This window comes from Pygoscelis adeliae, unplaced genomic scaffold (assembly GCF_000699105.1).
Source record: "Pygoscelis adeliae isolate BGI_AS28 unplaced genomic scaffold, ASM69910v1 Scaffold222, whole genome shotgun sequence".
NCBI lineage: Eukaryota > Metazoa > Chordata > Aves > Sphenisciformes > Spheniscidae > Pygoscelis > Pygoscelis adeliae.
Window position 1 is genome coordinate 277,840 of NW_008824309.1, and position 9,733 is coordinate 287,572.

Genomic DNA, 9,733 nt, shown 5'->3' on the forward strand with positions numbered 1-9,733 from the left:
CCGTGACGGTGTTGGTGAATGATCTCTCCCTGTCCTTATCTCGACCCACGAGCCTTTTGTTATATTTTCTTTCCCCTGTCCAGTTGAGGAGGGGAGTGATAGAGTGGCTTGGTGGGCACTTGGCGTCCAGCCGGGGTCAACCCAATAACTATGAGTATTTTGAACTTGATACATATGTATCGGGTTGAGAAGTGCACATTGTAACTTATTTCCAGTATTTTTTATGAAACAAAAATTGTACACAAAACTGGCCGTTTCTTTTAGATGTGAATGTTGACTAGTTGGATGTAGGAATATGCAGATATACCGACTGGAGATAAATTTATGATCGCAGGGATGTTACCGAGTTTTGACATTGTAGTATGCTGTAAGGATTTGATTTGTTTTGTTTTGCTTGTTCTTATGAGCCCTGAAAAAGGGGGAGTGTTGCTTAGGGCGGGCATATCTCCAAAATGAGAAGTGTCGGAGAGTTCTGCCGAGTTCTGGTCTACCCTCGGAACAGCGGGATCAGGGCAGCTGATCTGTGATGGCGCTGATCGCAAAAGCAGTTCTGTTGTGCCTGCTGGGAAAGGGAATCGGGAAGCCCAAGAACATACTTTCTCACCATGTGTGGAAGCTGGTGTGTTTGAAGGATACTGAGTGCTGAAAGAATAGTCTGTTTTTATGCTAGCAGTGATTGGGTTTATCTGGGTAGATGCACATTTAAAACTGTACAGTTGGTGGTGATGGTAGCTTTGAGTCTTCGCACTGCACACTTGCCCATAGCCACCGGCGACAAGCATTTGAAAGCAGCTTTCTGAGGAGGAAAACGTGCTTTCAGAAGTGTTCAGTGTTTCTGTTTTGTTTTGTACACTTCATTCAATAATGTATATGGGGACAAAAAATTTAAAAAGGAAAAAAAATTAGAGAAACGGAAAATATAAATTAACTGATTTTAGGGTGGCCACTGTGGAGGATAGCTATTAGATACAGCCTTGACAAAAATTGCTGCATTCTGGTAGGTCCATCTCTGTTTGGTTTCTGCTACCATCTGTCTGTCCATCTACTGCACTTCTCTAAACAGGTGCTAGAAAATGAAGAACTGGATTATTCTTTCTGATTCTAGAATATTTTCCAGCCAAGTGAGGGATAATGTGGCTATTTATCTTAACAATGAGGTGGTGTTTGTGACTGCAATTGCATGTTGTTCAACCAGGTTTTTTCTTTAACATTTTTGTTTGCAGCTATAATCCTAACATTTTTAGTTCAGTTTCTAAAACCTTGACAGCATAGTTTTGGTGGTGCAGCTGTGTAAGTGTATTAAAGATCCTGTTGAATTAATGAGAAGTTGCAATAAAAGGGGTTGCTCTGTACTCTCCAGGGAGCATGAGGTGAAGTGTGTCTGCCTTACAAAACTGATTTTAAAATATTAAGGTGAGGTGTTAGATTAGAGGCTTTTGCACACACACACAAAGCAAGGAATTGAGTTTGAGGAGCAGAAGAGTTACTTTGTGGCATCAAATAATTGCTGGTAGGTTCTGCTGCTGCACAGGGAAAAAGTATTCCTGATACTGAAACAAGTCTGGTGAATGTCTCTGGTATCCTGCTGGTAGCTGTTCTGTAGATGGTTTTCTAGCCTGCAGAGTTAGAAAACTCCTTTCACGTTTCGAGTCATTAATCTAAAGTTTATTGTTCACTTGATATGAAACCTCCTCAGATGCAGCCTCTGTTCTGACTGAGGTGTTTAAGATTATTCTTTCCAAAAGTTAGTGAGGTGTTTAAGATTATTCTTTCCAGAAGTTAGATGTGTTCTGATCATGAAAATGCCAGGCCACTCATTAAAAAGTGCTTTTCAGAAGTGAAAAATGGGGGAGGGAGGAAGAAAAAAAACTTCAAGCTGAAATGTTTGTGTTTCTTTTTAGAAACGTTTGTAGAAACACTCCTTCCTTTGTTCATAACTTTACTTTTAGATTATTTTTTTTTACAAAAACACTGATTTGAAATCAACAAGCCATTTGTTAGTGTTTTGTATCCAAGCTGTATCAAAGCACTCTTCAAGTTAAATATGTGAAAAGATGCAGAGGAGGAGGAGGACGTGAACAGCTTAATGTCCCGGCTTTCTGTCATTTCCAGAACAGGCAATCCTTACTCTTACTGAGTTGTTATGAATTGTTGGACATTGAGAAGTCAGCTAGGTTTATCTCTCTCCTTGAAAAGAAAACACTTTTCCCTGATGACAGTGTGCTGAGGAATAGGGGAATTAAAGTCCTTTGACAACCTCTGATGGTTTTGAATAAGTTCCTCGTACAGGAACTAAATTGTCGCAGAAAAAAAGAGTCTCTTCCAATTAGCCGAATCGCTTGAGAAATGATGGATACGTTTTCCCTATGTAGATATCTAAATTTACCTGACCAAATGTAAGAGATTCGCAAGTGTGACTGAGAATTATGTACAGGTCTTTGATTGCCACTAAGTGAAATAAAGGGATGCTTTTGTTTGAGAAACATAAGAAATCCGAGAGCCTTGGGAATTAGAATTCTGAGGTGGTTGTGATAGGTCAGTGTTTAGCAGAATTACAAATTATGTCAAGTTCAGTTCAGCTTGACCTCTTGACTTTTCTGATGCTTTTCCTGTGACCTGGCAGTTTTCATTTCAGGATATAATTATTACTACAAAACTGTAATAAATGAACCTTAACCCTCAAATGAGAAAGGGTTATCAAAACAAAAAGATGTATGAGAATAAGCAGCTGTTCTGTGGGTAGTCACAATATTAAACTGTGCTTCATGGCATAGAGCTTTATAAAATGTGAGTTATCAGCATTTTCATTCATGGGTCACATCTCTCAGAGACTGTACCGTGAACAGTCTCTGACCTGTTTGTGTCTTTCAGCATTCTTTTTCTACAGCAGTTGTTTGTATGGAAAAGTTAGTGTTAGGCAAGTATTTAGGTATTTTTAGTAGCCTAATCGGATGAGCACATGTCCTTTTGAAAAAGTGCATGGTGAAGCAGCTGTCTGTCTCTGAGCATTTGGAAATGGGGGAGGAGGCCGAACCACTCTTGGCGGAACAGCTGCATCCATTGACCACGGTTGGAAGCACTGCACTTAAAGGAAGAGGAAAGGTTCCTGCATAAAATATGCTAAATATTTACTTGCTCATGTAGAATAATAGTAATAGAGATGAATACTTTCTTACTTGCTCCAATACTTTCAGGGAAAAATCAATTCATGCTGTTGGAAGACACTTTTCCAAAATCGGTATATGTTTGGTACGTCTCTCTGAGAAGCATTGTGGCCAGACAGTCACGGCCTTAAGGCAGCGCTGCCTCACTAGAGGACTCCACGTGTAACTCCTGATCTTTAACAAGTAAAAAAAACTGCATGAAATGGCAGCTGGGATGAAACAAACACATGGTTTGTTGTTGTCATTGAATAATGGACTACTATACTTCTATACTTGTGACTCAAATTCTTCATCAAGAGTACAGTCAATTCCAAGCTGGTAGGAAGTAATACAGATTGAAGATAAACAAATGGTTGTAGGCCGGTTTACTTGTTGAAAGATGGTTAATATTCATCGGAATCTATTTATTAACCCACATCCTCACTAAACTGGTGCTTTGGAAGGTAAATGTATGATTGGTGTGTTTCGTCTGATTAAAATAACACTTCTGAATCTGTGGCCCCAGAGCACCTTTTCAGTTTCCCTTACTTAAGTAGCTCCTCTTCTACTCTTATTCTTGTTCCTCCGTGCTCCTCACTCCTTTTCCTCCCCTCCTACTGTTACTGTTCATATCAGGAACTGGAATACAAAACTAAGTTACAAATAATCCTGCAAATAAATGTTTCTTGGTTTGTGGTTTTTTAACACCATCAAACTGTGAAACCTTGTCTGCTGAATTATGTATTTACAAGGAGTAGAAAATATGGTTTTAACCTCTTAGCAGCTGGTGTACCAATATGTAATTAAATTTATAATGAGGGGTAAGCAGTGGATAGTTTTAACATGTTAGCAGGTCAAGCTTAATGTCAGGGAGAAGCAATGGTTCCCTCTGTGCTGCGGGATCTCCTTGTGTATTATGAGAGTATACTGAAGCAAAATACTAAAGCATAAGCATACACACTGTAACATGAAAATGAGGTCCTTCGGTAGTTGTGCAATTAGATGATGCAATCAAGCCAATCTTCAGACTCGCCATCACCTCTAGTTCCTCTATCTCTGTTCCATCTGTGTGGTCCAGTCCCTTCTGCTCCCTTGGACCCGCTCGCTATGCAGTTGAATGACTGCAAAAGCTACATGCTTGCTGGCTTGGAAGGATTTTTGCTATATTAGGTTTTTGGCATGTTAGCAAGGTGAATCAGCTGGAGTGAATTGTCTCCAGATTATCAAAAAAAAAAGATGAACTGACTTGAAAATAATCACGAGAGTGTTTTTCAAAGGTGATTTCAAGCAATTGAAGCAAAGCTAAAATCAGACCAGAAACAGTAATTTGTGGTGGGTTTAGCTTCATGTGTGTGCTGTATTCTTGCAGGTGAGGATGAACAATCTACTGAGATGGCTGCAAGGTGGGAAGATGAGAAGGTGACCGAAGCTGCCTCAGATGGTTTTGTTGCTATTAAAATCGACACCAAAAGGTTTGATCCTATTCTAGTTCTGTCTCTTATACAGTCTTTCATTGACGATGACGAGAGTAAGAGGCTTTTGAAGTCCTCGCCCTGATTTGGAGGTAGTCTAAATACAAGGTTCCAGAGCATAACTGAATTCAGTACTCCTGAAGCCACTAGAGCCTGAGAAAATTCCAAATTTCCAAGTTTACTGTTGTGTTCTGCAGAATATTCATTGCATATTTCAGACTGTACTTCAGTACTAGTTAAAAGAATGCTTGAGGTTGTCCTTTTTCAACAGGAAGACACAAAAGTTATGTAAAAAAGCTGGAATCAAAATGCCAGTACTCTTGAGGCAGTTCTTGATTTGCCAAGTTACATAATGAATTTAAAAACTCTCATGAATTCAGAGAGATAAAAATCTGTAAAGCCCGAGAGAAAATGTGTTTGTCTCTATTGTAACACATAGAATAGAGAAGCATTGAAGTTCCTGGGTAAACTACTCAGCTATTTTTGTCAAGTTTAAGTGTTCCAGTCCATGTGCAGAAAGTGCATTGACACTTCCCAAAATGGTTTATTTTGAAATGCTCTATAGACATTTTATTAGACTTCCTATCTTATTTGCATTTGATAGACTAGATGACTTTTTCCTGAATTGCTTCTTAACACTGTTGCCCTAAATCTTATGTAGTCAACTGTGATAACCAGGGATTGTCACCATGTCAACACTTATGCAAAATGTTAATGAGAAGATGCAATGCAAATTTGCTTTTAGTGTTCTCTCAAGTATTTAAATAGTTTTGTGTGTGGTAGTAGGACAGTTATTTTTATGATGAAAGACTTAATATGAAGTTGTTGCAAAGTGATTGCTCCTCCTAAATGAATCTTTTCTTTTAAACAGTGAAGCATGCCTGCAGTTTTCTCAAATTTGTATCCTTTGAGATCAGCTTAGATGCTACATTATAATTACAGATAATTGCTCTTTACAAGTTAATACTGTTCTTAAGACAAATATTTACAAGCAACGTTATTAAAAATACTTCTTAGGGCACAAAAATATGCAATAAACTGTGTAGTTAAAAGATACTATCTATGTATTGAGCGTACTGTCAGTTCTTAAAGAAAGTGAACAAGTTGGGGGGTTTTTATGTTAATCCTATGTAATTCTCCAAATAGAAAATTATCCAAAGCTTTATGTGAACAGAATAACCCATTGGTATTACTAATCAGCATTAGAAAACAAACAAGCTGTGCTTTAAATTACTAGCTGGAGTTCAGAGTTACAGAGGAGGAAGAACAAGTAGTGGACTGGGTTCTATCGGATACACAGGTATGAAGTTAGGAAAACATCTGCTTACCTTAAGTAGGTTGCTGCATATAGCTCAGGAATGCTGTAGGATGCTGAGAAAGGGAATTCACTACCTTAACCTGGATTTTCTTAATGCTGTAAAGAATGCGTTATTGTCTATATAAGGTGTTGTCTCACACTAAAAGAAAATCTTTCAAGTCAAAGCATAATCGGTTGTCGGATATGTGTGTGTTGGAGAAAAACATTTTGGCTTAAACTATTTCAAAGAAAAGAAGAAATACTAATCAGTTGTATGTAACGTTTTCCAGCATTTTTGTTAGCGTCTTTTTTTCTTCCTCCCTTGGCACTGACTACTGGCAACCAGGTGGAGATAGAATATTGGGCTAGAAGCTTCTGTAGGAAGGCCTTCTGCTCTTCCTTTTAAAGTTACTTTATAAACTTTTGTCGTTTGTTGCCCTTAACTGTTGCTGTGCAGATCCTGTAGTGTGCGTTCCATCCAGTTTTTTTATAGGAGACAATGGAATCCCTTTGGAAGTAATAGCTGGCAGCGTTTCTGTTGAAGAGCTCGTTACCAGAATCCATAAAGTTAAACAGGTAACGCTTGCTACAGACTGGATCTTTCAGATTGAGTTGGGTGTGCTCATATGCTCCAGACAGGAGACGTCCCTGGCCCTTAGCATGTGCCTTGGGGAGCTATGAATTACTGGTTCTATATCCTTCCAACAACAAAATCTGCAGACTTAAATTCAGTACACAAATGGAACAGGTTGGAAAGCACTATGCGGAAGTGCTATGTTTTGTTTTTTGTTTGTTTCACAGGTTGTATTAGATCATCTGTGTAACACCTACAGTATTGAAGACGTGTCAAGAACTCTGAACTGGAATGACATACCAATTACTCTTTCAGTTCATACATGGTTTTTGTAATATTGTTTTGTAACATGGATTTACAAAATTATGCTATGGAACATAATATAAATGTAGATAGTTTTATCGCTTTGATTTCAAGTGTAAGACTAAAATTAGGACAAAATACTAAATGTATGATTGCATCATACTCAACAATATGCGATAATTTTCGTTTTATGATTCTCCAAAAATAGTATTTTTTTGACCTTTGAACCTGTGGAAAGTATTTGAAGTTTCATAGTCTCATTTTTTTTTCCCCCCAATTGCTTAGATGCACACGGTGAAAGGGCAGCCTTTGGAAAATGGAAGTCAGTCATCTGCTCCCCGTCCCTCCTCTCAATCTGATGGTGCTTCAGAAAATACGCAATCCAGAGCAGTAGAGTTTTGTGACTCTCCTGAGTCCGTTATGACTGAGACAATAAGACCTTCTGCTGGTAATGTTTAGTATTTTTACGCAAATGCTAGCTAATTTGCTTTTGAAATAGTTTTCCTTTTCTTAAGTTGTTATATGACGGTACATAAAGCAATATATTGAGTGCACTTGTTGAGGAAAATCTTGGGTATCCCAGAATGCTTCTTACAAGTCTAGAGGGAAGAGTAACTTGTCGTTCTGCTCAGTTTTAATGAGTGAGAAATCTATGGTTTATAATACAATAAAAACTGTGTACGCTTTCTTGAAATAGGATTAAATTTTAAAAGCTTCTTTGGGTTAGTAACCTGAAACCAAATTGTGGGGGGAGTTTAAATAGCAGAACCTCTCATCTTCTTGAGATATGCTAGTTGCTGCGAATTATGGCTAACAATGAGGATAATAATTCTTTATGATAAGAAATATACCTTTTATTTTTCTCTTATGCATTACTTTCTTGTAAATCATTTGAAGACGGAGCAAATTTGGGTCAAGCAAGCCAGGAAGCAGCTAATTCTTCAGATGAGCAAGTGAGTGATGCTCAGCCTGTGAATGATCTTACACTCAAAGTAGAAAGGTAAGTCTTCGTTTGCAGACTTCCTAATGTATTGTATTTGCTTCTCAGGAGGTGGTTTTGTTGTTTTTTGGTTTTTTTTTAAACAAACAGGCTTAATTATGGGATTTTTGGTGCTCATTCTGTTATCGTTTGGCAAACATTTATGTGGTCTTATTTTTGTTTAGATGTCTGTGACAATACTAGGGTTGATACAAAAACAGCTTCTAAATTAATCTTGTTTCTCACAAACTCTGAAAGAAAAGGGTAGTCTGGAAAACTAAAGATGTTCTCCTTACTTTGATATAACTTGAATACAGACAATGAGTTTGCTGCAAAAATTTTGAAGGAGTTAAACATTGAACTGAAAGCACTTGAAACTGGGGTAAGAAACTACTAACCTAGATTTCGTACAGAGATGCCGTCTTATTTCTTTTTTTTCTTGTCTATTTGATGACTGTTTGTAGTCTAGGTATATTGAAAAAGCCAGAGGAATCCTATTCTGAGGCTCTTGTTTTGATCAGTGAATAGTAATGAGGTCTGGTGAGCGATGCTAGTTCTAGTATTTTAAAGTATGGTGGCCAGAAACATCTGGTTCAATACGTGGTTCATTCATTAAATTGATTGGTTTTAAATGCAAGATTTTGTGTATAAACTTGCTTTTTAGCATCTGTAAGACTGACGCTATTTGTAATATCCTATATAAAACCAGTAACACATACTTAGTAAATAGGATGATTTATACCACTAAAATATATTTTGAAACTTTTTCCACATTTAATTTCAATTTTCTTCCAAAGTTGTTGGACAATAAGTATAATTTTTACTTACCACTGGTAAGAAAATGCAGTCAATGTTTTAATACAAATACCAAAGTTCCTTTCTAAAATGTGCATTAATCTTAAACTATGCCGTATTTGCATATATTGACAGCATTTCTTTCAGGGGAAAAAAGAGGCAAAGCTCTGTGGTAATTACCATTTCCTTTCTAAAAAGGCAAAACAGCTACCATACAAACAAAATTTTTCTGATTATCTGACTTCTCGTGTTGTTTGGTCATGCCTGCCCTTTCCCGAGACTTAACATATGTTGTGAATTACTACGTTTTTTTTTAAGTCAATCCTTATTCTAAGGCGCCTTTCTGGATAGACGAGACAGACGCATGTGCATCTACCTCAGTGCTATATATTACTTGCTTGCATTTTAGGAAGTGATGTGCAGAAGAAACCAGCTGGCTTAAATCGCTAAGAAGAGATTGAAATTTAGTGTTTCTGTTACCACAGATCATAAATAGTATTTGCTTACTGTATGTCTTACAAGTTGGTTGAAGAGTAAGAACTGTAAGATTCTTCGTTTACTGAGTGGAGAAGGACGGAAGGAATATGTTAGAACTCCATTTAAAGTTGGAAACCAGGTGGTGAATCACCACCTCATCTTTGCAAATGCTTCATTAAAATTTTAAAATGTTAATAACAGATACTGCAATTTTAAGACATTTTACTTTATTCTTAAATTTAGAATAACAAAAAAGCTTGAAGAAAGACGAGAAGAGAAAAGGAAAGAGGAGGAACAGGTAACACAAAAATGTAAAACCGCTTGCAAATTTTTTGTACCCTTACTTGAATAAATGTTTAATTCCTTTTTAAACAAACGTACTTCAATCTTGTCTTACTCTTGTCCAAGGCAGTTTTGTGGTCCAATTTTTATGTCTCTGTTGTTTATTCAGAAAGAAATTAAGAAAGAAATTGAACGGAGAAAAACTGGTAAAGAAATGTTGGAGTACAAAAGACGACAGGAGGAAGAATTGACAAAACGTATGTTAGAGGAAAGGAACAGAGAAAAGGCAGAAGAGAAGGCTGCTAGAGAGCGTATAAGGCAACAGATTGCAATGGTAAGTTTTTCATTTTGGAAGATAGCTTGCTGCTTTTCTCTCTCACAAGGGTCACCGGTGTACTGAAAGGATAAATG

General features: G+C 37.3%; 1 protein-coding gene across 2 annotated transcripts in view; it reads left to right on the plus strand.

The window, feature by feature from the left end:
- UBXN4 (UBX domain protein 4) overlaps nucleotides 1-9,733 on the plus strand; it is a 15,913-nt gene that overhangs the window by 2,032 nt on the left and 4,148 nt on the right. For both annotated transcript variants that reach the window (XM_009318933.1, XM_009318932.1), the window contains exons 2-8: nucleotides 4,513-4,615; nucleotides 5,487-5,515; nucleotides 6,370-6,488; nucleotides 7,075-7,237; nucleotides 7,687-7,789; nucleotides 9,284-9,338; nucleotides 9,492-9,656. In XM_009318933.1, coding sequence (XP_009317208.1) covers nucleotides 4,536-4,615; nucleotides 5,487-5,515; nucleotides 6,370-6,488; nucleotides 7,075-7,237; nucleotides 7,687-7,789; nucleotides 9,284-9,338; nucleotides 9,492-9,656 — 714 coding nt within the window. In that variant the 5' untranslated portion in view covers nucleotides 4,513-4,535. The remainder of the gene's footprint in view (nucleotides 1-4,512; nucleotides 4,616-5,486; nucleotides 5,516-6,369; nucleotides 6,489-7,074; nucleotides 7,238-7,686; nucleotides 7,790-9,283; nucleotides 9,339-9,491; nucleotides 9,657-9,733) is intronic.